The sequence below is a fragment of the Tachysurus fulvidraco genome, chromosome 6 (genome assembly GCF_022655615.1).
Source record: "Tachysurus fulvidraco isolate hzauxx_2018 chromosome 6, HZAU_PFXX_2.0, whole genome shotgun sequence".
NCBI lineage: Eukaryota > Metazoa > Chordata > Actinopteri > Siluriformes > Bagridae > Tachysurus > Tachysurus fulvidraco.
The window spans coordinates 4,903,860-4,931,032 of record NC_062523.1 but is presented as its reverse complement, the minus strand read 5'-3'; the positions used below and the strand labels follow the sequence as shown (position 1 = coordinate 4,931,032).

The following is a 27,173-nucleotide window of genomic DNA, read 5'->3' as shown; positions in this document are numbered from 1 at the left end:
GTGAGGATGGAGATAGGACCTGTGGGGGTGGAGACAGGACCTGTAAGAATGGGGTGAGGATGGAGACAGGACCTGTAAGAATGGGGTGAGGATGGAGACAGGACCTGTAAGAATTATTTCTTTCTTTCTTTCTTTCTTTCTTTCTTTCTTTCTTTCTTTCTTTCTTTCTTTCTTTCTTTCTTTCTTTTTTCTTCCTTTCTAAGATTTTTGCTTTTTAAATAAAATCTGTAGTTATATAATAGAGCATGTGACATCTCTTTGCACTGTATTATTTATCCACACCAGATCGTGTTGTTCTTTTATGTATCGAAGTAATATATTACGCAGACTAACCACTAATTAGCCTTTTCCGTACACACCGATGCTTTACTGTGAATTGACTCTGAGCAGCTGGGACATAGTGAAGCTCTTCCTCGATTTGTGTCTCATCACCATCCATTTGCATTTTGTCCTCGGCGCATGCAACTTTCACAGAGCACAACGTTAATTAGAATTACAAATGCTTCATTGCTGCTGGAGATTCATTTGAATTTTGATTTCGGTTTGTCTCAGATTGGAGAATAGCTGCTGGGGAAAGGAAGAAAAAGTGCATCTCTGATTATACTTCTTTGTCATAGATAATGTGAAATATTCAAATAGAGGCAAAGAAAAAAAACCTTCTCAGAAATAATAATAAGAAACATATAGTGTGGGATGAACAGCTAAGACGGAGCTGAGAGGTATCTTGGTTTATTATATACAATAACAACAAGTCGCCCTTCCTGATTTAAATACATATTCCTCAAGAGCCGGCTTTTGAAAAGGAGGTTGCGGGACTGAGCAGTTTCTTGTCATGGAAGATTGGAATGGTTACGGTGTCACTGGTGATCTACTGGTCCGTTGGATGGAGTTCTTCTACTTAGCCACTTAGCAGTTAATGCTAACAAAAACGAACCCTGTAAATGAAAATAGAATCCAAACAGTTCTCTTGCTACTAGCTAATTCTAGCTATGACATTTTTTCTGCTTAGTTTTTCACCTCTAATAGACATTTATCACAACAGTGTGAAGAATGTTACCTAACAGATGATAAGGGTTGATGTATGCTCTTTGTGCAGTCGTGTGATGTGAACTCTGTGAGGACGAGGACAAGGCAGATGCTCCGGCCCCCCGTCGCCCACGCCACCTGTCCTGAGAGGAATGAGACGGAGCTGTGCGTCGTGAACGCCAACTGTTTCACCTATCGGTACAATGTCTCCGGTAAAACAAACCCTCTTCAACACAGTGTATTATAATAAATAAATAAATAAATAAATAAATAAATAAATAAAAAGGAATAAATAAAAGGAGCATTTGTGATTCAAATGAGACAAATAGCTACATATCACAGAGGAGCTGAAGCCTTGCTCCTAATAGCTTAATCTACATAATCAGCTTCATGCCACTTTCAAAACACTCTCACACTCAACCGTGCAGTTTTGTGTGTGTTTGTATATAGGAGTGTGTACTGTAGAGCTGCTGAATCCTTCGCTGATTTTTCAGAAAGAGAGAATCAGTGTAAAGCATAGAAGGGGGAAAAAAAAAACAACAAACCAAAAAAATGCTCAAATGACTGAGAAAGGCTCTAATTTGAAATCTGAATAGCGTTGATGCCACTGACCATCGTGCCAAGAAAGTGTTTTTTAATAGACTGATTTTATCTTTTAATGGATTTCTACAGAGTTTACGCTTCACTTAAGTGCACATAAAAATGCAGCAGGACAGAGTGAGCATTTTTACAGTCCATCTCATAACCGGTGTGGATTTAAACAGCCGTTAAAACAGAAGCTTGTGCGTGAATAAAAGCTTTTGGAGTGAACTGACCTTTAGTAGCCTCAACTGGAGTGTGTATTTGTTACAGGTGAAATAATTTGGTCTGACATATTCAGTGCCAGAGAAAATTGTACAAAATGCTGGATTTTGCCTGAAAATGGCTAATAAGCTACTGTGTCCTGAAACAGCTAGTGATCTAATTTACCCTTAAACAGTTCTAATCATCGATTGTGCTCTAAAATATCCAATGATGTACTTTTTGTTACTTACATTTACGTTTTCAGCATTTAGCAGACTCTCTTATCCAGAGCGACGTACAAAAGTGCCTTTAAGTCTCATTGAATAGTATCAGGGGGGCACGGTGGCTTAGTGGTTAGCATGTTCGCCTCACACCTCCAGGGTTGGGGGTTCGATTCCCGCCTCCGCCTTGTGTGTGTGGAGTTTGCATGTTCTCCCCGTGCCTCGGGGGTTTCCTCCAGGTACTCCGGTTTCCTCCCCCGGTCCAAAGACATGCATGGTAGGTTGATTGGCATCTCTGGAAAAATTGTCCGTAGTGTGTGTGTGTGTGTGTGTGAGTGAATGAGAGTGTGTGTGTGCGCCCTGTGATGGGTTGGCACTCCGTCCAGGGTGTATCCTGCCTCGATGCCCGATGACGCCTGAGATAGGCACAGGCTCCCCGTGACCCGAGAAGTTCGGATAAGCGGTAGAAAATGAATGAATGAATGATTGTATAGTATCAGTGAATACATTAACTCTTGTTCACTGGGTTACAGACTTTAGATACCATGACCCTAAAGCACTGTTGTTGTTTTTTTTTCTTTTAATACAACATGCAGAGAAGAAACAGGCTTACTCAAGTTCCTAATACACTTCTGTCTGTCCAAAGCCACAAAACATCTAGTAATCTACTGTTTTCTAAGATATCTAATGATCTTGTTTTATTACTAAAGCTTTAAATTAAACTAGAGTTCTAGAATCGAGCTAGTGATCTACTTTGCCCTAAACTGGCTAATAATCCACTGCAAACCAAGACCTGAAGTGGTCTAACCACTGCTAACCCTTATATTTCTAGTGCTCATACAGCATTTCATCCTCACTGAGCTGCTGTAACAAAAGAAGCTAGTAATCTGTAATGGTTTGTTATCTAATGTGCTCTAATTTGGTTAGTAATCCCTTTCCCTGTACCCTACAATGTCCTAAACCCTTTAGTGATTTAATGTGCACCCAACGTTGCTAGCAAGGCACTCGTTCCAAAATAGCATATAAACTTTTCTTTAAACAGTCAGAGATTTGTTAGACTCGTGCTTATACATGTGCTTATAACTGTGCAATAACTTTTTTATACCTGTGCTATCACCTCCGCCTAGTAATTCACCATGTCCAAAAGTGGCTAGTAATCTGTTCCCTAAAAGTTACTACATTTACTTTCATGGCATTTGGCAGACGTCCTTATCCAGAGCGACATACAAAAGTCGATGAATACACTGGTTCACTAGGTTTCAGACTTAGGATACCATCAACCTAGTAAATCATGCAATAATAAATCATCTCCTTTGCCGTGACTCACAGTGGCTAGTAATCTACTCCACTCCAAATGCGTGGTAATCTGTTTTACCCTTAAAATGTCTAGAAATATACCAAAGGCTAATAAAGCAGTAGTAAACTGACTAGTTGTCACGGTTAGACAAAGGCGAGTGAGGATCCAAATGCAGTTTGAACTTTTACTAAACAACAACAAGATAAGCAGGCAAAAAAAGGGCAGAACACTAAGCGGAACAGGAACAGAGACGTTAACAGACAACATACTACACCAACAACGACTAACACCAAGGAAGTGAACAAACAGAGTAGATATAGTGAACAAGAACCAATCACAAGGCGGAGACAATCAAAGACTAAGACAAAATACCTGGGGAAGAGAATGAGTGCAATTAATGTCCATGGTAACAAATGAGTGAATGAACAATTAACAGCAGGGAATGACAGCAGACAGAAACAAAGCAAAACACAGACAGACTCATTACATTAGTAATGTATTGTCCTCTAAATAATTTAGAATTTACTGTGCTCTAAAATAGTTAGCAATTTGCTACCCTAACATAGCAATCTACTGTGGTGTGATCCATTGGATCCTAAAACAGCTAGGAATCTACTCTGGTTAATCTAAAATAGCTAAAGATCTGCAATGGTCTAAATTTTGTCGTAATCCAAAAAATGTTTAGTCCACTGTCTACTGTGACTAAAAAGGCGTTAGTCTTCAAAAATGTGTGGTGATGTGTAGTGAGTTCCTGTGCTGTGTGTTTGCAGTAAGCCTGACGACTTTCCCAGCAGCTCTATACACGTGTACAGGAAGTCCGCCTCCAGCTAGGGGGTAAACGGGGGATAAGCGATAAATATAATTCCCCTACAGCAGTGCTGAGATCATATCCATGCTCTCAGCAGTTCCACAGATCATTAGAGCGTCACAGAGACGGCGTGTGACGCTCTAATGTCATAAAGCTCAGACCGGCCTTTTAATCTTCACATCTTACTGTTTAAAGCGCTGACTAATGCAGCGTGGGACTAGAGCTAGAGCAAAAATTAAAGAATGTTAAACAGACACAGAACAAAGACAGATGTACTATATCACTTTAATATTGATGTGTGTGCGTCTGTGCGTGCCTCTATGCCTGGCTATATGCCCGGCTCTATGCCCATCTATTCATTTCTGTATATATTTGTATGTTTGTCTGTGTATACAAATTGTCTGTGTGTGTGTTTGTGTGTCTTTGTTTTGTTTGCTTGCTATTTTACGTGTATTTATATTTGCATACATGTGTATTTCTGTGTGTGTGTGTGTGTGTGTGTGTGTGTGTGTGTGTGTGAAAGAGAGAGAGAGAGAGATAGATAGAGAGAGAGAGGGAGAGAGAGAGAGACTCTATGTGTATATTTAATTTTCTATGTGTGTGCTCATATCTTTACGTGGTTATTACATAAATGTACATGGATGGAAATTTGTGTGTGTGTGTGTTGTGTGTGTTCCAGGTTGGAGTAGCTGCATGCTGAGTGAGCATGCTGTGTGTGGTGAAGGGGCCAGGACTCGGCTGCTTGACTGTATTCGCAGTGATGGCAAACTAGTGGATTTGAGTGTGTGTGAAGAGGTGAAAACACACACATACACACACACACACACACACACACACACACACACAAACAACACACACACACACACGCAGTTTTCTATTCCCAGTACCAGAAGCATTATTTATGCAGCCTAAGGTTGCCAGATTGAGCAGATTCCCCTTCTGAATACTATTAAAATAGAAAAATAAAAGAGGAGTCTGATTGATCTATTAACATCCATTAATTCATCATAATATCTGTTTGGTATAGTAATGGTTAATCTGGCAACCCACTAACCTAGCAATTCTATTAAACACTTTTATTTCACAGATCTTTTAGGTTTTGACCAAATTATCATTTGTGTGATATATTACATATTTTATGTGTACTTCCTCTCTCATAGACATGTAATTAAAGGGTGTTTCTGTAAAGAACATGAGATTAGGAGATTAGGAGCTGATTACTGTTATTACTGTAATTTTAGTTGGGTCTTCCTCAGCTGTGGATGCTCAGTGAAACCTGCCGTGTGGATTGTCCCATCAGCTGCATGCTTTCTGAATGGACCCAGTGGACCGAGTGCTCACATTCCTGTGGAAACCAGGGTACGGATTTAAATACCCTTTTATAGCCCAGTATAAATTTACATTTCCAGCAGACGCCCTTATCCAGAGCAACTCACATTTTTTATCTCTTTTTTTTTTTAATACAACTGAGCAATTGAGGGTTAAGGTCCTTGCTCAGGGACCCAGCAGTGGCAGCTTGGTGGACGTAGGAATCGAACTCACAACCTTCTGATTGGTAGACCAACACCTTAACCACTAGGCTACCACATCCCTCACAGCCTGTTCTAAAAATCAATGGGAATAATCATATTTGGAAATGAATCTATGTCTAAAACCGGTTACAATAAAGAGGACAAAGTGAGAAATAGGGTTCGATATTCTCAGTTTTCAGGTTCTGTTTCCAGGGTCCAGCGTTCTCTGTTCCTAGGGTTGGTTTTTTCTAGTCTGTTATACTCAAAAGGTGCTTTATACTAAGGACCCTACAGTATATTCCTACATTTTCTATCTTCCAATATATCTGTTATTTCCATTATCCTACATACTTCCTACATAAGTCCATCTGTTCCCATTGTTCTTTTCCTTTAATGCTTTTTCATAGGCTTCTACGATTAAAGGGTATATTGTTTTTAAGGCTCTACGTTCCCACTCCTCTGTAATCCCAGGTACCAACAATGTAGTGCAAGATATTGTCCACAAGGGCCAATGTTTCCAAGTCAAGCCTTCCCAAGGTTCTATGTTCTAAGGATCCTATGTTGCCAGATTTCTATGTTTGCATGGTGAACATTCCCTGGGTCCAGTACTGCCCAAGTTCTATATTTCAAATTCCCTATATCCTTAGATTTCCCGTAGTACTATGTTTCCAAGGCTCATTAAACTACATTTGCGGTTTTTGCTGGGTTTTGTATTTTTAGGGTCCTTTTCCTACAATCTGTTCTACTGTATATTCACAGAGTCTGTTGTAACTCTATGTTACCAGTTTCCTTTAATCCCAGGTACCAACAGTCTAGTGACATATATCCCAGTCTAGTGCCATATATTTACCCAGAGTCCTCTGTTTTATGTCCGGAAGGGTCTATTTTTCGAGAGCAAGTGCTTCCAGAGGTCTCAATTTCTATTATTCTTTTTTCCATGGTCTGATTTTTAGAGGGTTCTATATTTGTAAAAGTCTACAGTATATATCTGGGGTCTGATGTGGCCTATATTTATATTTCCATAGAGTTCTGTGTTTCCAGGCTTTATTTCCATATGTTCTATGGAACCTATATCAACAGGGTTCTATGTTCTTGATGTTCTATGTTTGCATGATGATGCTTTCTTTCAAGTCAAGTCAAATCAAGAAGATTTTATTGTAATTTCAACTATACTGTATGTAGCTGAAGCAGTACATAGTGAAATGAGACAGTGTTTCTCCAGGACCATAGATCTGCATAGAACAAGGACAAAGCTAATATAGAAGAACACATAGCTAAGGACTTAAGTAAGTTAGTCCTAGGGTGCTTTCACATCTATAGTTCGGTTCATTTGGTCCGGACCAAAAGCAAAAAATGATGCATTGTAGCTTTTTAGCAGTTTTGGTTCCTTTTCACACCACACTGATCGTTCTGTTCTGCACCAGTTGAAAGGAACCAAAATGCAGTCATGTGATAACATCCACATCACTCATTGGCCACATGTCTTTGAACGTATTTCCTAAACTGCTTCTCGATTGGTCAGAATAAAGTTGCGGGAAATTTCAACGAAACTCCGGAAGTAAACAAAAAGAGGAAAATACAGCATACAGTACACCATGGAGAGACGACTGCGCACTGCAATTATGTTCGTGGTTGTAATCTACTACATCGCTTATATACAGTATTCTATGCAAAGTCTTAATTTTCAGAATGAAGCGCGGATGCGGCTTGAAAATATCATTTTAATGCACTGCAAACGGTGAAGACGCATCGCAAGACACTTCAGGAGGCGGCGAGCATTACTTTTGCGAAACTGTGACATGCTCATCTTCCGAAAATATTGCCAACGACCCACTACGGCAGCTGGTTTAGTCCAAAATGCGCAATACTTTTTGCAGTCAGGTCTATTCGATCTCGGATCGTGTTCTCACCACAAACGAACCGTACCAGAGTTCGTTTCAAAGCATACCGAGACCACCTCTTCAAGGAGGTCTCGGTACGCTTGTTTGGTCTGCTTTTGGTGCGCACCAGAGTTCGATTGCTGCATTCTCACCTGCCCAAACGAACCGCACCAAATGAGCAATCGAACTCTGGTACGAGTCAACCGAACTAAACAAGGCAGGTGTGAAAGCACCCCTAGTGTAACTGTGCAACCTGGTACAAGCGGTACCAAGACAAAAGACAGTGCAAACAAACAATAGAAAACACTAAAAGACAATACACAAAAGCAGCACACGTGCAAAAATACTGGAATGAACACTTAAAATAGCAGCAGTTATACAGTATGAGATATAAGGCACAAAAACAGTGTACTGAACAGCAGTAGACAATTTGATATGGGAGGTGATGTGTTCATGGTTGTATGTTGGAAAAGTGTGTATTTGGTGTAGATTTGTACATTGCAGTCTATACGGTGTGTGGGGCCGTCACAATGCCGGTGGCTTTGCGGATGCAGCATGTGGTGTAAATGTCCATGATAGAGGGAAGAGAGACTCCAATGATCTCAGCTGTCCTCACTGTCATCTGCTGCAGGGTCTTGTGATCCAAGATGGTACAGTTCCCAAACCAGACAGTGATGCTGCTGCTCAGAATTCTCTCAGTGGTCGCTCTGTAGTACATGGTCACTTTGGGGTGAGCGAAATGTGTTTTCAGCCTTTGTAAGAAGTAGAGACACTGCCGAGCTTTCTTGGTGATGGAGCTGGTGTTGATTGACCAGGTGAGGTTCTCCGCTAGATGCCAACGAATTTGCTCCCCTTGATTATCTCTACAGATGATCCGTTGATATTCAGTGGAGAGTGGTCTCTCTGTTCTCTTCTCAAGTCAACAATCTGTACATCTGTACATTGCTACACAGGCATGTGTCAACAAGGTGAACAGCAGTGGGTGTGGTGGAGCTGGAGATGGAGCTGTTCAGTCCCAGCAGGCTCAGTTTCTCAATCAGGTGCTAAGGGATGATTGTGTTGAATGCTAAACTTAAAATCGCTTATATAGTGAATGAACATTATTCGTATGTAAGTGTCTCTTTCGACAAGCCTTTAGACTCCTCAAGAACTGAACTTAACTGTAATGAGCACAATACACACACACACACAATCAACTGTATGAACTGTAATGACCTACAACAAATACACACTCTTCCAATAAACATCCATGTGTTCAGCACCACCTCTTTACATATGCTGTCTTTCACATTTCAGATTGATTGTTGTTTTGCACAATACATTACAATAACTCATGTACAGTAACTGCTGCTATAATACTAATGTATTCATTCCAGTATTTCTGTAAATGCAATATAAAACATACAGTATTTACACTGGTATTGTCTTTTGTGTAATTTCTTGTATTTTTTTTTCCTGCACTGTTTTTTTTGTCTTTTGTCTCTCACTGTTAGCACCAGCTTGCACAGATGCACTTTATGTGACTAGGACTTCTTACTTAAGTCCCTAGCTCTGTCTTTGTTCCTAGTCAAGAAGAGTCAAGTCAAGAAGCTTTTTATTGTCATTTCAACCATATATAGCTGTTGCAGTACACAGTGAAATGAGACAACGTTTCTCCAGGATCAAGGTGCTACATAAAACAAAGACAGGGCTAAGGACATGTAAGTAGTCTTAGCCACATAAAGTGCAACTGTGCAACCTGGTGCAAACAGTGCAGGACAAGACAAGCAAGACAGTGCAGGACAAAAGACAGTGCAGGACAAAAAACAGTGCAGACATTAAGTTACAAGACAATACAAAAAGTACAAAAAATGCAATACACAAAAGACAATACACAGTAACAGAAACAGCGCCGACCGACCAGTGTAAATACTGAATGTTCAAACAGTATTTTGTGCAGTAAAAGAATGAACAGCAGCAGGTTCTTAGCAGCAGGTCCTTTGGATTATATATGGAGTTGTGCAAAAAACAGCAGATGACTGAGATATTGTCCAATATGTGCAAAAACAGCAGAAAAGTGTGCAAAACAGTGTGTGTGTTTTGTGAGGGTCTGTGCAGTCCATACAGATCATGTGTGTGTATGTTGTGCTCAGTATAGTACAGTTCGGTTATTGAGAAGTCTGATGGCTTGTGGGAAGAAACTGTTACGCAGTCTGGTCGTGAGGGCCCGAATGCTTCGGTACCTTTTTCCAGACGGCAGGAGGGTGAAGAGTGTGTGTGAGGGGTGTGTGGGGTCATCCACAATGCTGTTGCCTTTGCGGACGCAGCGTGTGGTGTAAGTGTCCATGATAGAGGGAAGAGAGACCCCAATGATCTTCTCCGCTGTCCTCACTATCCGCTGCAGGGTTTTGCGATCCGAGATCGTACAGTTCCCAAACCAGACAGTGATGCAGCTGCTCAGGATGCTCTCAATGGTCCCTCTGTAGAACATGGTCAGGGTTGGGGGAGGGAGATGTGCCTTTCTCAGCCTTCGGAGGAAGTAGAGACGCTGCTGGGCTTTCTTGGTGATGGCGCTGGTGTTGAGTGACCAGGTGAGGTTCTCCGCTAGGTGAACACCCAGAAATTTGGTGCTCTTGACGATCTCTACAGATGATCCGTCGATGTTCAGCGGAGAGTGGTCGCTCTGTGCTCTCCTGAAGTCCACAACCATCTCTTTAGTTTTGTCCACATTCAGAGAAAGGTTGTTGGCTCTACACCAGGCAGTTAGTTGTTGCACCTCCTCCCTGTATGCTGACTCGTCGTTCTTGTTGATGAGACCCACCACGGTCGTGTCATCGGCGAACTTAATAATATGATTCGATCTGTGCATTGCTGCACAGTCGTGAGTCAGCAGAGTGAACAGCAGTGGACTGAGCACGCAGCCTTGAGGAGCTCCAGTGTTCAGTGTGGTGGTGCTGGAGATGCTGTTCCCGATCCGGACTGACTGAGGTCTCCCAGTCAGGAAGTCCAGGATCCAGTTGCAGAGGGAGGTGTTTAGTCCCAGCAGGCTCAGCTTCCCAATCAGGTGCTGAGGGATGATTGTATTGAATGCTGAACTAAAGTCTATGAACAGCATTCGTACATAAGTGTCCTTATTGTCCAGATGGGTGAGGGCTAAGTGGAGGGCTGTGGTAATGGCATCGTCTGTGGAGCGGTTTGGACGATACGCGAACTGTAGGGGGTCAAGTGAGGGTGGTAGCTGGGTCTTGATGTGCCTCATGACGAGCTTCTCGAAGCACTTCATAACTATGGGTGTGAGTGCAACGGGACGATAGTCATTGAGGCAAGACACTGTAGACTTCTTTGGGACAGGAACGATGGTGGTAGTTTTGAGGCACGTAGGAACAACGGCGCTGCTCAGGGAAATGTTGAAGATGTCCGTAAAGACATCCGCTAGCTGTTCCGCACATTCTCTGAGCACCCTGCCAGGAATGTTGTCTGGTCCAGCAGCCTTCCGTGGGTTAACTCTGCATAGAGATCTCCTCACGTCGGCCGTGGATAGACAGAGTACCTGGTCGTCGGGACGAGGGATGGTCTTCCTTGGCGTAACGTTGTTCTGTACCTCGAACCGAGCGTAGAACTCGTTCAACGCGTCTGGGAGGGAGGCGTCGCTATCACAAGCAGGTGAAGCTGTCTTGTAGTTTGTGATCGCCTGTATGCCCTGCCACATGCGCCGGGTGTCTCCGCTGTCCTGGAAGTGGCTGTGGATTGTCTGGGCATGTGCACGCTTTGCCTCTCTGATGGCTCGGGACAGTTTGGCCCTTGCTGTTCTTAGGGCCACCCTGTCCCCTGTTCTGAAGGCTAGGTCCCTAGACCTCAGCAGAGCACGCACATTAGCATTCATCCACGGCTTCTGGTTGGGGCGTGTAGTGATGGTCTTGGAAACGGTCACGTCATCAATGCACTTGCCGATGTAACTGGTCACTGCTGACGTGTACTCCTCCAAGTTGACGGAGTCGCCGTTGGTTGCAGCCTCCCTGAAGATATTCCAGTCAGTGCACTCAAAGCAGTCCTGAAGAGCAGAAGTGGCTCCTGCTGGCCAGGTTTTCACCTGCTTCAGAACCGGTTTTGAGCGTCTGACGAGTGGTCTGTATGCTGGAATTAGCATAACAGTGATGTGGTCTGAGTAGCCGAGGTGGGGGCGGGGCTCCGCACGGTACGCGCCGGGAATGTTTGTGTAAACAAGATCCAGCGTGTTTTCACCTCTCGTAGCAAAGTCCACATGCTGATGGAATTTAGGGAGCACTGACTTAAGATTTGCATGGTTGAAATCTCCGGCGATGATAAAAAGTCCGTCGGGGTGAACATTCTGTAGGTCGCTAATAGCTCCGTATAGCTCACTTAGCGCCTCTTTAGCATTAGCGCTAGGGGGAATGTAAACTCCGACAATGTAAACAGTAGTAAATTCCCGTGGTAAATAAAATGGTCTGCATCTAACAGTCACAAACTCTACTGACGATGAGCAGTAAGTAGAAACAAGCACAGAGTTCTTGCACCATTCCGTGTTGATATAAACACACACACCACCACCGCGAGTCTTACCGCAAAGAGCTGCATTTCTGTCGGCTCTAAATGAAGTTAGCCCGTCCAGCTGAATGGCGGCGTCCGGAACTCTGTCGCTGAGCCACGTCTCCGTGAAAACAAACACACAGCAGTTTCTAACCTCTCTCCGTGTAGAGCGAGGTTAGAATTTCCTATTGAAATTGGGTGGTTAATAAAAGGTGAGGACTCTAAAACTTGCACTTTTCCCCCTGAGCTTTCATTATTCGTCTCGTTTGGCAGTTTTCCTCTTAGGTGCCATCTCTAAGTGGATTTACTTGCTCCCTCATAGTGTGTGTTCTGCTTCATAATAAAGGTCCTCTCAACCGCACCCTTGAGAATCACAGTTTTTGCTGGATTCTTGTTAACGGGGTCAACTTTATGTTGATGTAGCATCATGGTCCTGAAGAAATGTTGTCTCATTTCACTCTGTACTGCAACAACTATATATGTTTGAAATGACAATAAAAGCTACTTGACTTGACTTATTGTTAAAGTGTGTGAAAACGAATTAATGGGTTGTGGCAATTGCATCATCCATGGAGCGGTTTGGATGATACACAACCTGCAGGGGGTCTACTGAGCTTGGTAACTGGGTCTTGATGTGCCTTATGACTTATGACAAACCTCTTGAAGGACTTCATTACAATGGGTGTGAGTGCGATGGGACAATAGTCATTGAGGCAGGACACTGGAGACTTGTTTGGAACGGGATAATGGTGGTTGTCTTGAGGCACGTAGGAACAACAGCGATGATCAGGTAAATGTTGAAGATGTCAGTGAAGACATCCGCTAGCTGTTCTGCACATTCCCTGAGCACCTTGCCAGGGAATGTTGTCTGGTCCAGCAGCCTTCCATTAGTTAACTCTGCATAGAGTTCTCCTCACCTGAGCCATGGATAGACAGAGTACCTGGTCCTTGGGTGGAGAGATGGTCTTTCTTGCTGCTATGATGTTCTGCACCTCAAACCGAGTGCAACAGTTTGGCCCTTCCTGATCCTAGGGCCACTCTGCTCTGAAGGCTAAGTCTCTAGACTCCAGCAGCGCGCGCACTTTAGCATTCATTCACGGCTCCTGTTGGAGTGTGTGGTGATGGTCTTTAAGACGGTCACGTCATCAATGCACTTGCTGATGTAGCTGGTCATTGATGTTGTGTACTAATCCAGGGTTGATCACATCTAGCTGAATGGCGGCGTCCAGAGCTCTGTCACTGAGCCACATCTCTGTGAAAACAAAAACGTAGCAGTGTTTAAACTCTCATCATGTAGTATGCCCGAGTTATATATAGTCCAATATATTGTCCATGGAGCAAACATTTGGGAGTAGAATGGGAGTAGAATTTGGGAGTAGAATGGGAGAGCCGGCTGGCTTGGGTTTGTTTTTAAGACTAGCACGGACACCCGCCCGCTTACCGCACTTCCACTTCCCTCTCCCGGTATCAGGCGACACCGAGGACTGGAGGCATGGTCTCCTCAGCAAGCCAAGGTCACGAAAGCCTGTCCAACACATCATCGTGCAGGTTGGTTGTTGCACGATTTCTGTACTGTATTAACATCTGGTGGTTGTATTTATGAACATATGAAAATAGTGTGTCAGGAGTGGCCGCTGTGTGCTACTGACGTGTCACCATCTTGGATTGTGGAATATTCCCTATATAGTCTTATATTTCTATTTCTATATTCCTATATGCTTAAATACTCCCAAAGTCCTATATTACCAGGGCTGTATATTTCTATATGTGTGTGGAGTTTGCATGTTCTCCCCACACCTCGGGGGTTTCCTCCGGGTACTCCGGTTTCCTCCCCCGGTGCAAAAACGTGCATGGTAGGTTGATTGGCATCTCTGGAAAAATTATCCGTAGTGTGTGAGTGAATGAGAGTGTGTGTGTGTGTGTGTGTGAATGAATGAATGAATGTTTCCAGAGTTCATTATTCTATATTTGAAGTTTCTCTCTTTTTTTTTACTGGGTTTTATATTTCATTTCATGGTCTAATGCTCAGAAGAGTCTTTCCAGAGTAAATGTTACCAGAAGTCTCAACTATTTTTTTCACTTTTCAAGGGTCCTATAATTTTAATTCTACTATATTTGTAAGGGTCTATATTCCCAGGTCATATGTTTCCGGTCCTATCTTCCCAGAGTTCTAAATTGACACAGTTTTAAATTTCCAACAGGTCGTATTTTACTACAGTCCTATGTTCCTTGTGTTGTAAATGCAGGTTTTCTTTGTCTAGAGGGTCTTGGGTTTCCATGGTGATATATGCCCCATAGAGTTTAAATTTTAAGGGTCCTACTTTTAATGGGTTCTCCACTCCAAATGCTTCATGATCTCTATTCTTTTAGATCCTACATTTCCAAGACCATGTTTTCCCAGCACCCCAGTACCCAGATTTTTTCAAACCCAGATATTTTCCAGTCTGTAAGACCCTGGACTACATGTTCCCCCAGTATGGTACATTAAGGGACCTGGTGTGAGGGTTTGTATGGTTGTAGTTAGGATCATGAGGTCAATAAAGGTGACATTTAAAAACACCCTTACAGAACAGTTATCATACAAGAAACTTTTAAATTTGATTTCCATAAGAACAGGATGATAAGAACCTGAGACCACAGGACTGTCTTCTCAAACACATCTCAGTGAGGGAACATAGAGTTGACCCCGTTAACAAGAATCCAGCAAAAACTGGGATTCTCAAGGGTGCGGTTGAGAGGACCTTTATTATGAAGCAGAACACACACTATGAGGGAGCAAGTAATTCCACTTAGAGATGGCACCTCAGAGGAAAACTGCCAAACGAGACGAATAATGAAAGCTCAGGGGGAAAAGTGCAAGTTTTAAAGACCTCACCTTTTATTAACCACCCAATTTAGAAAAACAGCTGAGGAGACCTTCCTGTTTCTGCTGTCTCCTTAAACTGCGGGGAGAGAGGGAGAGAGAGAGAGAGAGAGAGAGTGTGAGAAAGAGAGTGAGAGAGAGAGTGATACAAGGTTTGAAATAGAAAGATAGAGAAGCAAGTAGCCAATGAAAGGGGGAGACAAAGAGAGAGACGGAGAAGGAGAGAAAGAAACAGACAAATAGACAGTTAGATCGTCAGAGAGGTAGAGGGAAGCCGACAAAGAGAGATAATAAGTGATGGAGAGACTTTTGGACCTTCTGGACCAGGAGGGAGTAAGACAGCTTGATAAAGGATACAATATCACTGATACACAGACAGATAGACAGAGAGGAGGGATGGATGGATAGACGGATGGACAGACAGACGGACGGATGGACAGATGCTGGAGATAGATTTGCTTGTCCCTGTCTGGTAGACCTTGTCCATTTGTTCATAAAGATGTGGCCTGTTCCTTTCAGCCAGGAGTCTCCAGACTGCTGAAGATTAATGATGGTCAGTGAATGTTTCTAATTAGTGCAGTAACCAGCTGAAGCTGAGAGTCTTGGACGGTGGGGAGGAAATGCTCTCCTGCTCTTCCAGCTCCGCCAATTAGAGTGTGTTATACAGCGTGAAACATTAACACTTCTTAGTGAAAAGGTGGAAACCTGAGCCAAACCAGTCCTCCCTGACTCTGAATTAGCAACTACGCTAATGGCCGTGTTATTAGTAAAAATAAATATTTATTTACGATGACTGATGATTCGTTCATTCCGGAGGAGGTAGAAGAGGAGGAGGAGGAGAGCAGGAGGAGGATGGGGCCAGGATCATTAACACGTAATCCCCAAATATGATTTATGGCACAGTGTTAATAATGCAGAGGACTCGCTGAGTCGCATGCTAATGCTTCTGTGTTTCCTCAAGCAGAGAAAAACCCATTATCAAGAAAGGGATTTGTGCCGAGTCAGGAAAACTGGCAACACAAGCACAAAGTACAAACCAAAGCAAGAAAGCAAAGAGATGTGAGAGATAAAGAGCTGTGTGATGATGTGTCAAGTCTGAAATAAACCTTGCTATATTAGTCAGCTCCTAGTCATCCTGATGGCAACGTCGAGCAAACAAGCATTTTATCACTAAAATCAAACAACAACAACCTGTGAGGTGGTGATGGAGTGAAATGAGCAACCAAAACATCAGATGGATGAAGCAAAGGAAGCCCAGACACCTTGTTCCATATTACGGAGTGTGTCATTATCGCTGGCCCAAATTTCCACCACTGGTAGCTTTTACCATCACTCAGACATGTGGAGATTAGACACGAGCTATTGCAGTGGTCCCCAACCTTTATTTCACCGCGGATCGGTCAATGTTTGATCATTTTACCGCGGCCCGCTGGGGGTGGGGGGGTGGATTGGTTGGCGTCTATACAATTAAATTCAAATTAATGATTTTAATTTAATTGTATTTAACATGCCTTTTTAACTCACTACAACGCTAAATCAATGAGAACCCTGAGCTTATTGCTTTGCAACGAGACGGTTCCATCTGGGGTAATAAGAGACAATGACACCCGAAGTGTGTCGCTTATGTCCAGTTTATTCCGTTGTTTTGTTTTGGTTGCCGTTAGTCACTGCAGAAAACCCCGCTTCACACAGATAGCATGTCGGAAATGGCAATAGGGATGTAAGTGCTGTGGTGACAATCTCAGGGTATTCCGCCATGACTTTAATCCAGAACACCGGCAGAGTTTCTAACTTTCTAACGACGTCTGTTTCGTGCTCATTTTTGCTAATCTGTGGGTTAAATTTGAGCAAACACAATATACACGTACACCAAGCACTGTTAAACATGACAAAGTCCCGGTGAACAGAGAGAAGAGCGATACACACCTTCTCTCTCCACCAAAGCTACAACACCACTGCCCCTTGCAGCCGCTCAGCTCCAGACGTCACCTAAACCCGGCCCGATATCATGATATTTTGCGTATGCGCGGTATTGGTGCGGCTTTAGGTGACGTCTCTCAGCTCCCGGTTATTAACCTCTCGTCCATGGAAAGTCGCACAAACCCGAGAGTAAATAAAATGGAAATAATTTAATGTTTCTTGTGCGGCCCGGTACCATTTGGCCCGGGGGTTGGGGACCACTGAGCTATAGTATCACTGGATACCTGAAAGAATTAAACCATCATCCGTCTAAGAAAAAAATAGAAGATCCCGCTGTGGAATCTCCAGATGTTTATCACCGTGTTTTATGGCTTCATGGATTCGTCCCAGTGAACAGTGACATTGTTTGCATTGTGAATAACTGTGAATCATACTTTCCAGCCTTCTGTTCCACAGATCTTCAATTAAACCCCACGGTAGTCTTAATTCACTCCCCATTGATCCTCTTGAAGCTCCTACACACTCCAGAAACCAGAGTGATCTCCGAGTGTGAAATAATCCAGACTTATGTCCAAAACAAGCGAGATTAAAGGGGCAGTTTGAAACTTTTAAAGTCCTCTACAAAATGATGTCATTAAACAGGCTGAAGCTTTCTCTAAGGTCATACACATAATCATCAGGTTTGTTCTTAAAACAATACTGTCATCGTCATCATCATCAACTTCATCCTTAGTACTAGCAGTGTAGAACACTAACGCCATGTTCAAAGGTTTACAGAACATTCATGAAACCTGTCTTATGCCTCTTTTCCACCAGAAAGAACCGGGTGCTGGTTCAGAGCTAGTGCTAGTGCTGGTTCAAAGTTGGTTCCACTGGTGAACCTTCTAAGAACCGGTTTGCCTTTCCACCGGCTAGAGAGCCGTCACAGCACCGAGTGTGACGTCACTGTATATGTGTCACGTGTCCCAGCAACGTTAGCGCAGCAGCGGCAAACACAAACACAACAACAATGGCAGATGTTGCTTTACTGTTAATGCTCATGGCTTTGTGAACCTACACTGTCATCCAAACGCGGCGAATAAAACGTGTACGTGCGGCTCCGTGTAATCTGTATAAACGGAGGTTGTAATCGATAAAGTACATAACGTTATTTTATCGTTAACACAGAAAAAAATTTAGCCTTAGCATGTAGCTACCTTCTATCATGTGTGCTGATAATGTATCATATCGCAGTAAAGTAAAAGTGTATTAAACATTAGTATACTTAAGGTACATTATCAAATGCGCTAACAGTAGCCCCGCCCCCAGCTCCTGACACAAGCGGTCTAGACCAGCAACGTTTTGGTGCTACTTAAGAACCACTTTTACTGGTTCGGGGCTGGTGCTTTGGCGGTCGAAACAGAAAGAACTGGTTCTAAATTAGGCTCCGAACCAGCACTCAAACTGCCTCGGTGGAAAAGGGGCATAAGTGACTGTTCTTGAAATCAGATGTTTTACATTCTGAGGATTAGATACTACAGTGAAGTGAAGTGATGTGACATACGGCTAAGTACGGTGACCCATACTCAGAATTCGTTCTCTGCATTTGACCCATCCAAAGTGCACACACACAGCAGTGAACACACACACACACACACACATACACACACACACAGAGCAGTGGGCAGCCATTTATGCTGCGGCGCCCGGGGAGCAGTTGGGGGGTTCGGTGCCTTGCTCAAGGGCACCTCAGTCGTGGCCGTGCCGAGACTCGAACCCACAACCTTAAGATTACGAGTCAGACTCTCTAACCATTAGGCCACGACTTGCCCCAAGAGACCGTTTCCCATCGCTCCTGAATTCTGGATTCTAATTGGTCATTAGGAGTTCATTCATTTTCTGAAAAAATGCAGAGTTAACAATTACAGAAGGACATTGTCCAGTGTCCAGTGACAATGGTGAAGCTGGAGGTTTTGTGACTTCTTTAGGACAAACAGACCGATTTCCTCTTCTTTGCTGGTTTCTTTAGTAACATCGCAAGCTGTGATTGTTTTTTGTTTTTGTTTTTTTTTGTTTTTATTTAAAAATGAGCATTGAATTGAATTAGAAATGGGTAAAAGTATCACAAAAGATATTCACTAATAAATGAAACCCCTTTGTACTCATGTTGCTGTGCTGGAACAGTTTTTATGACGTGTGTTTATACCGTTTAGTTCCTCGGGAGCTCTCGGCTGCACGATTCTAAACTGTTGTAGAAATGACATTATTTACATTTCCACTATTTACTGTAGAGTGTCACCCAAATGAGGATGAGGTTCCCTTCTGAGCCTGGTTCCTCTCAAGGTTTCTTCCTCTTATCCTCTCAGGGAGTTTTCCCTTGGCGCCGTCACCTCCAACTCGCTCATTAGTGATAAGGATAGATATATAATATTTTAAATTTTAAACTTTAATTGTATTTTTGTCTTATTTTTACTTCTTATTATTTATTTCATTTTTTTTCTCTTCTGTTTCTATACTGTGAAGCCGCTTAGAGACAATGCGAATTGTTAAAAGCGTTATACAAAGTAAAATAAATTGAAATTGAATTTATAGAGAAATCATCATCTTCGTAACATGACCTCAGGATTTATTAGGATGAAAACTTTTCACACACATGATCTGGTCTTTCCTGCGCAGGCCTGATGTCCAGATCTCGTCGTGTCCTCCAGAACGCTCACGAGGAAGGACGTCCGTGTCCGTCGCAGCTCTCGCAGACTAAACCTTGTCCCATAAGGCCGTGCTACAGCTGGCTGCTGGGGGTCTGGTCATCCTGCCACGTTGAGGTAAATATCTATCTCCACTGGGGGTTAATTCAACACTTCAGCAGGTTTTCTTACGCCTCTACAGACGCGTTACTCGTTTTTCTTTTTAATCAGCAGGTTAATTAGGAGTGCGTCTCTATCTGCAGTAACACCTCGATTAAAATCCTTTCTTTTTTTCTCTGTCTCTGTGCTTGACCCTTTCTGCCCCGACACAATGCGAGCCGGGGGGTTATTTTACCCTCCACCCAGCCGTAGGCGCCCTATTGGAGGACTTTAATTGATTTTTGTAAAGGTGCGAGCCCACGCCTGGGTGAATACGGACCTTTGGTGACACTGAAACGTGAACGAACTTCAGATAAGATCCAGAGCTTAGCAAGCACTTCAGCCAAAAATAAAAATGTCCTCCTTTATCCCAAGCGTCGTCAAATTTCCATCTCCCACTCGCCGCCTTTCTTTCCCTCTCATTCTAATTAAACGTCTGGGGTTTTTCATCCTTGTCCTCTGAGTCATTACTGAAGCAGCTCTTTTTAAACTTTTGTGGAGAACAGAAGCAAAACACACACTTTTAAGTTTTCTGCTTTCAGATCTTGACTTTATGACAAAAAAACACACGCACTCATTTGACGAATAGCTTCGTCTTGTTTTTATCGTTGAAATGTACGTCAAAAGTCAAAAATGTTTCAGGCACGGCAGGAATACGTGGAGGCATTTATTTTCCTCTCATTTGCATAGTCATGAATATTTATGTGTCCTGGGATTTTTGATGAGGATTAAGTTCCTTAATTACGCACCACCGTTCGGTTTGGGTTTATAATCCCGATGTTAACATGCTTTTATTTGTAAACGGTAATTATATAAAGATGGTAAATTGTTTTTAGAAATATCATGTTGCTTTTTCAATGAAATTAGTTTGTTAGGTGTTTATAAGACATGAAAAACACTTTAAAGTAACACATTTAAGCTCTAATGTCTCTAACCTCTACATTTTCCTTGAATCCAAAGAAAGTATCTAAAACTAAGAAAAATATCGCTCGAAATTGTAGCTTTGATTTCTTTTTATTTATTTAACCTATCTATAAAGTTCATTCATTCATTTTCTACCGCTTATCCGAACTACCTCGGGTCACGGGGAGCCTGTGCCTATCTCAGGCGTCATCGGGGCATCGAGGCAGGATACACCCTGGACAGAGTGCCAACCCATCACAGGGCACACACACACACACTCTCATTCACACACACACACACACACACACTACGGACAATTTTCCAGAGATGCCAATCAACCTACCATGCATGTCTTTGGACCGGTGGAGGAAACCGGAGTACCCGGAGGAAACCCCCGAGGCACGGGGAGAACATGCAAACTCCACACACACAAGGCGGAGGTGGGAATCGAACCCCCAACCCTAGAGGTGTGAGGCGAACGTGCTAACCGCTAAGCCACCGTGTCCCCCTTATCTATAAATTTAAAAAGCTCAATTTTTCTTATTTTGTTTTCTTTTAATATAAATACTCTCAGACACATCCGTGATAAACAGACTAAAACTTGGCTAAGTCGAGGATGAGTTTCCGCTTTAAACAAATCACGTCCGATATGCAGATCATTAGTTCTACCTTAGCTCGTGTTATTAATGAAGTATAACGAGGTTTTTGACGGTGAGGTTCTATTCAAACTGACTGCTGTTTAATAATGAAAAAGGAAATTGACAATGCAAATCCAAACATAATCATTTAAATAGCTGACTAAATGTTAGAGGTGGCAGGAGCTTCTGGGGGTGGTTCTCATTTACATATTCATGTATATTCATAAGCCTCGGAAATGTTCATGAGGATTCATAAAGGTCTAGAGATTTTACTGGACCCTTTTTAGTTATTTACAGCACATTAAATATACACAGATAGTTCCGAGAGGAATTAAAGCGACCCTTAGGGCCACGTCTCTAACCTTTAGCTCGTTTATCGTCTCATCATTAGTATGAACCTGACGGATCCAAACCTTATGAATAATTTAGATGTTTAATTTGACTTGCTAATTAAACTGTGCAGGGACGAGCACCTCTGTCTCTCCTGACACGTGTTAATCCATGACTAATACGTACAGATATACCTTCTGCATTAATGACAGCTCAGTCAACAGCTCATTTTGGGTCCATAAAAATAATAAATACCCTAAACATTGTGGGATTATTTGAATAATCATAGGACAATTTGGTAAAATGTTTATAGATTTGAAAAATAAAGTTTTGATATAAATACATAATAATAATCAAATAAAATAATTAATTGTCCTATTTTATTTATATTGCATTTATTTCTTTCTAATTTATTTCACTCATGTTTGTTATTTTGTTCATCTACTTATTTATCTATTTGATATTTAACATTATATTGATATTTTTTTGCAATAAATAAATAAATAAATAAATAAATAAATAAATAAATAAATAAATTGGCCCAAAATGTGTGCTAAAAATGTTATATTTAATAACTATTAATAAGCTTGAATTGTAGTTTTGTTCTTTATAATTAGGAATCTAATTATGAAACAATAAATATTTTTTAATAATTAATTATGAATAGTTATTCATTATTAATATTATTATTATTATTATTATTTTATGAACAATTCTTACACACACACACATTACTGTATTATCTCTATGATTTTTGAGAAAAAGCCTCATGCTACAGTATAAACACTGATATGAGCTCACAAGCTCACACTTATAATGCGAGAACGTAAACAAAGCAGTCACGTCTGCACATCTAGAACCCTCCCAGGTCTAAACGGGTTGTTTGCAGGTAATAAGACTGAAGCAGCATCGATAAGAAGAATAAAGGCTGTGTCTCATTTTAAACAGAGCTGTGCTGTGTGATCGATGTGTGGTTTGGAAATAATTTGTGTGAAAGCAGTCTCGTGATAATGACTATGATGAAACAACAAGCAAAGTGTGGAATTGATCCTGGGTGCAAACTCAATTATTCCCTGGAAGTGAAAACCAGTCCTTAAACATTGCAACATCCCTGAACACACGATTGGACACCAGCATGCAGGTATATCTAAAAAATAATGGAGAGATTCTTTCTAGCTCAAAGTATTTTATGACTCATTCTGCACTAGTCTTGTCTAGTTATATGCTTTTTATAAAAGTAAATTATATATATATATATATATATATATATATATATATATATATATATATATATATATATATATATATATATATATTCCACCCCTGGGGGCGTGTCTTATTCCACAGTATCAACAAGTTCCATCTGATACTCGATGGAGAACAAATGGGCAGCAGGTGATGAACATCTAAAGTAAAATGTTGTTATTGTTGTTATTATAATTAAAAGCATGTTGTGATGCTGTCCTCAGGGTGCGGACTGTGGAGACGGTGTGAGACGCAGGAACTTATCGTGTGTTGTACACTGGGGTCATTGGCCCGAATCGGCCGGCCCGAGACCCGATGTCCACGCGCCGGCTATCATAGTGGAGGACGAGAAATGTGACGAACACTTCAGGACAGAGAACAAGGAGGAACTGCAGCAGCCGTGCTTTGTGCCCTGTCCAGGTATACTGACTTTCTGTCCAGATATACACACTTCCTGTCCAGGTATACTGACACTTTAGCTAAACCCTGTCTTCCTGTCCAGATATACACACTTCCTGTCCAGGTACTCTGACACTTTAGCTAAACCCTGTCTTCCTGTCCAGGTATACACACTTCCTGTCCAGGTATACTGACACTTTAGCTAAACCCTGTCTTCCTGTCCAGATATACACACTTCCTGTCCAGGTACTCTGACACTTTAGCTAAACCCTGTCTTCCTGTCCAGATATACACACTTCCTGTCCAGGTATACTGACACTTTAGCTAAACCCTGTCTTCCTGTCCAGATATACACACTTCCTGTCCAGGTACTCTGACACTTTAGCTAAACCCTGTCTTCCTGTCCAGATATACACACTTCCTGTCCAGGTACTCTGACACTTTAGCTAAACCCTGTCTTCCTGTCCAGATATACACACTTCCTGTCCAGGTACTCTGACACTTTAGCTAAACCCTGTCTTCCTGTCCAGATATACACACTTCCTGTCCAGGTATACTGACACTTAAACCCTGTCTGACTGTCTTGGATAAGAAGAGAACGTCCTAATAAACGTGTAGATCGGCTCATGAAGCACATAATTACTTGTCAGCTGGATAAGGTCAAACTTCAGTGTTGTGAAACTGTGAGAAACACCATGTTCTTCATCTCTAAGCCTCGGCTGCTCATATAATGTTTAAAAAGAGGCTTACATCGCTGTTCTATATTAATAATTACACAAGGTGATAAATGTTCTTTCTTTCTCTTTTTATGAGGATTAACATAAAAATCCAACCTGAAAGATCTGCATGTTAATGGTTATAATTAACATGACTATGAAGAGCAGTCAGGATTTGTTTTGTACTGAAATGTAGCTTTCCTAGCACCAGAAATAATAAAGCCATCACAAACACTCTGTTTTAACAAGGTTAGCATGGTTTGGGTTTAAGATTCCCTCAGCTACAACTGAGTACAGGTGACATTTGCGTTATTTTACCTCGTCAGTAGAGTGTGAAAGTGTGAGGCGGTTCCCTTGTGAGAGTGTGTAGCGCTAGCCTGAGGAAGATGGAGGATAATAAGCACACAGATGAGCGCTAATAAGCATCCTGGCTGTCGGGTGGAAAGAACCGACCGGATGAGTCGTCTTGCAAAAGTGTCACTCTGTATTTGCTCTTCACTGAGGGTTACCGGGGTGGAGTTTGTCGATTTATGACCTTCAGCTATGTCGAAAGGAAGTCCTAAACGTATCATCAGACAGGCCCATAATTACCGCTAGTCTCTTGTCAGGCGGATAAGGTCAGCGCTGGAGCACACGATTGCGGTGACTGTGGGGGGAAACACTGCACTTAGCTAGCATGAACCATGTTTAGCTTTCTTAATAATTTACAACGATAGAGTTTAGCATTTTTGAAAAAATAAACTCATTTCCATAAAAAATAAATGTTGTGGTAGAAAAGTTCAGAATTCTTTTTATTAAATGTTGATATTTATATATTTCCTAAACGAGACAGTAGGAAAATGCTAACATTGCTAAAACATTGATCTTAGCATTGTTTTTTATTTAGTCCGGCTTCGAAAAGAGTCAAAGTACAGACTCACTGCTTTAACTCTTTCTCCCAAAGTCTAAATAATGTCATTCCTCCTGTTTGTCTCGTGTCCATGTTGATGACTGAACGTCTTCCTCACGTCTGAAAGTAGACACTCGGGACTTTAAGAATTTGTAGAGTTTCATCACTATTTCTGTTTTTCTCTACAATACCTGAGGTGATATATTCAAACACATGTCTAAAACCCACTGAAAGAACAACAGAGTCCTGATTTATTCTACATCAGACTCACAGACACAACATCAGACGCTTCTTTATACTGAGAGAAAACGTCACTGAAGTCACTTTCTGTTCCACTGGTTTACTGGAACACCATCATCATCATCATAATCATCATCACCAGTCCCTATCAGATGTGCAGGAAGCCTCCATGCCAGTGAGAAAGCCCTGCATGTTTATGCTGTTTAAAGTTCTGAATGCTCTTAGCTCTGGGGTACCTTGTTGATCTCCTGAAGCAGTATAACTCATGAGCCCTGCTTTAATCCCAAAGATAAACACCGCTGAGCTGCTGGAAGATTTCTTTTCCCTTGCATCATCCTAACCTCCGGAATAGTGTTTGAGAGAACAGGAAGAACACTTTCGGGTGCTCCAGAGATTCATCTTATTACATCATCCTCTCTAGTTATATTGTTAGTGCAATCTTTTATCTTCTGGTCTTTTATTTTTATGTATAAATGTCATTACACTTACATTTACATTTACAGCATTTAACAGACTCTCTTATCCAGAGCGACGTACAAAATGTAATGAACACATTAACTCTGGTTCACTAAGTTATAGACTTAAGATACCATGAGCCTGAAACACAGGGGAGAAAAAGCTAGTTAAAGTATTTCATGAAGTAGAAGGTTTTCAACCGTTGTTTGAAGATAACTCAGCAGTCCAGATACCTAGGGGATGTCCATTCCACCATCTCGGTGCCATGACAGAGAAGAGTCTTGTAGTATACTTACCTATTACCCTGAGTGATGGTGGGACCAGTGGGGCAGTGCTGGTAGCTCTGAGGGTGCGAGGTGCAGTGTGACACAGAGGTGCATTGGTTACACTTTAAAGGTCATACCATGTTATAATGCATTATACTCACTCTCAATCACTCATTTTCTACCGCTTATCCGAACTACCTCGGGTCACGGGGAGCCTGTGCCTATCTCAGGCGTCATCGGGCATCGAGGCAGGATACACCCTGGACGAGTGCCAACCCATCTAAGGGCACACACACTCTCATTCACACACACACTCACACACTACAGACAATTTTCCAGAGATGCCAATCAACCTACCATGCATGTCTTTGGACCGGGGGAGGAAACCGGAGTACACGGAGGAAAACCCGAGGCACGGGGAGAACATGCAAACTCCACACACACAAGGCGGAGGCGGGATGCATTATACTATGAGCATTATATTAATATATGCACAACACAATCATTTAACACACCGTGAACACTTCCTGAACAATGCTAGATGACTTTTGCTCTATTTTTCTATATTATTCCTGATTAAAAAAAAAAATATATATATATATATATATATATATATATATATATATATATATATATATATATATATATCGATTATTCTTGCTATAAGGATTTCACCGTATTAGGTTTAGAGAACAGATTTATGATAGAATCTTATTTTATATTGATATTTCTTTACGTTAAATACATTATACATAATATACGTATCAAGAATGAAGCGATACATTTGATTTTATTTCATTTTGCACACGCTGTGTTTACTTTCGCCTGGTTCCAGCTATCGATTGCAAACTTTCACAACTATATCTTTTTCAATCTTAAAATAACTTTTCATAAGCAGTCCATTTATTTGTTTAGATAACGCTAGTCTTGAGCGAAGTGAAGATCCTGGAGTGAATCACAGCACTCAGGCTCGTCCTGTAACATTAACAGTGCTGAGATACTTTTAGAGAGAAGGACTTCTTCATGCATCTGAATCTCCAGAATCTTGCGATTGTGGACTTGCGGACATGTTTTAAACAGTCCAAAGACGGAGATTTCCGTTAACATAGCATCATGTTTTACATTGATTTACTTTTTTTAAGACTCCTCCAAATCGTCAGAGGCAGTCTGGTGTAAATCAGAAGTATAATGTTGATGATTAAAATGTTTACCAGAAGCTACAGTATATCTTTATGAAGGGTGCCAAGACTTTTAAAACAGCCCTTATTCAGTTGATATACCATCAAATGTCCTGTATGACGTGTGAATGTTTCCGCTGCAGGCGACTGTCACCTGACAGACTGGTCGCCATGGAGCTCATGTCAGCTGACCTGCGTAGAGGGGCGGAGTTTCGAGGTGGAAGGTCATCAGGCACGCTCACGAGCCGTCATCAT

At 41.8% G+C, this 27,173-nt stretch overlaps 1 protein-coding gene across 3 annotated transcripts in view; it reads left to right on the top strand.

Moving 5' to 3' along the window:
• Positions 1-27,173, top strand: part of thsd7ba (thrombospondin, type I, domain containing 7Ba) — a 277,509-nt gene that overhangs the window by 231,920 nt on the left and 18,416 nt on the right. For all 3 annotated transcript variants that reach the window (XM_047815387.1, XM_047815386.1, XM_047815385.1), the window contains 6 exons: positions 1,097-1,238; positions 4,815-4,930; positions 5,377-5,494; positions 19,492-19,637; positions 22,999-23,194; positions 27,062-27,173. The exon at positions 27,062-27,173 is cut by the window's right edge and continues 62 nt beyond it. In XM_047815387.1, coding sequence (XP_047671343.1) covers positions 1,097-1,238; positions 4,815-4,930; positions 5,377-5,494; positions 19,492-19,637; positions 22,999-23,194; positions 27,062-27,173 — 830 coding nt within the window. The remainder of the gene's footprint in view (positions 1-1,096; positions 1,239-4,814; positions 4,931-5,376; positions 5,495-19,491; positions 19,638-22,998; positions 23,195-27,061) is intronic.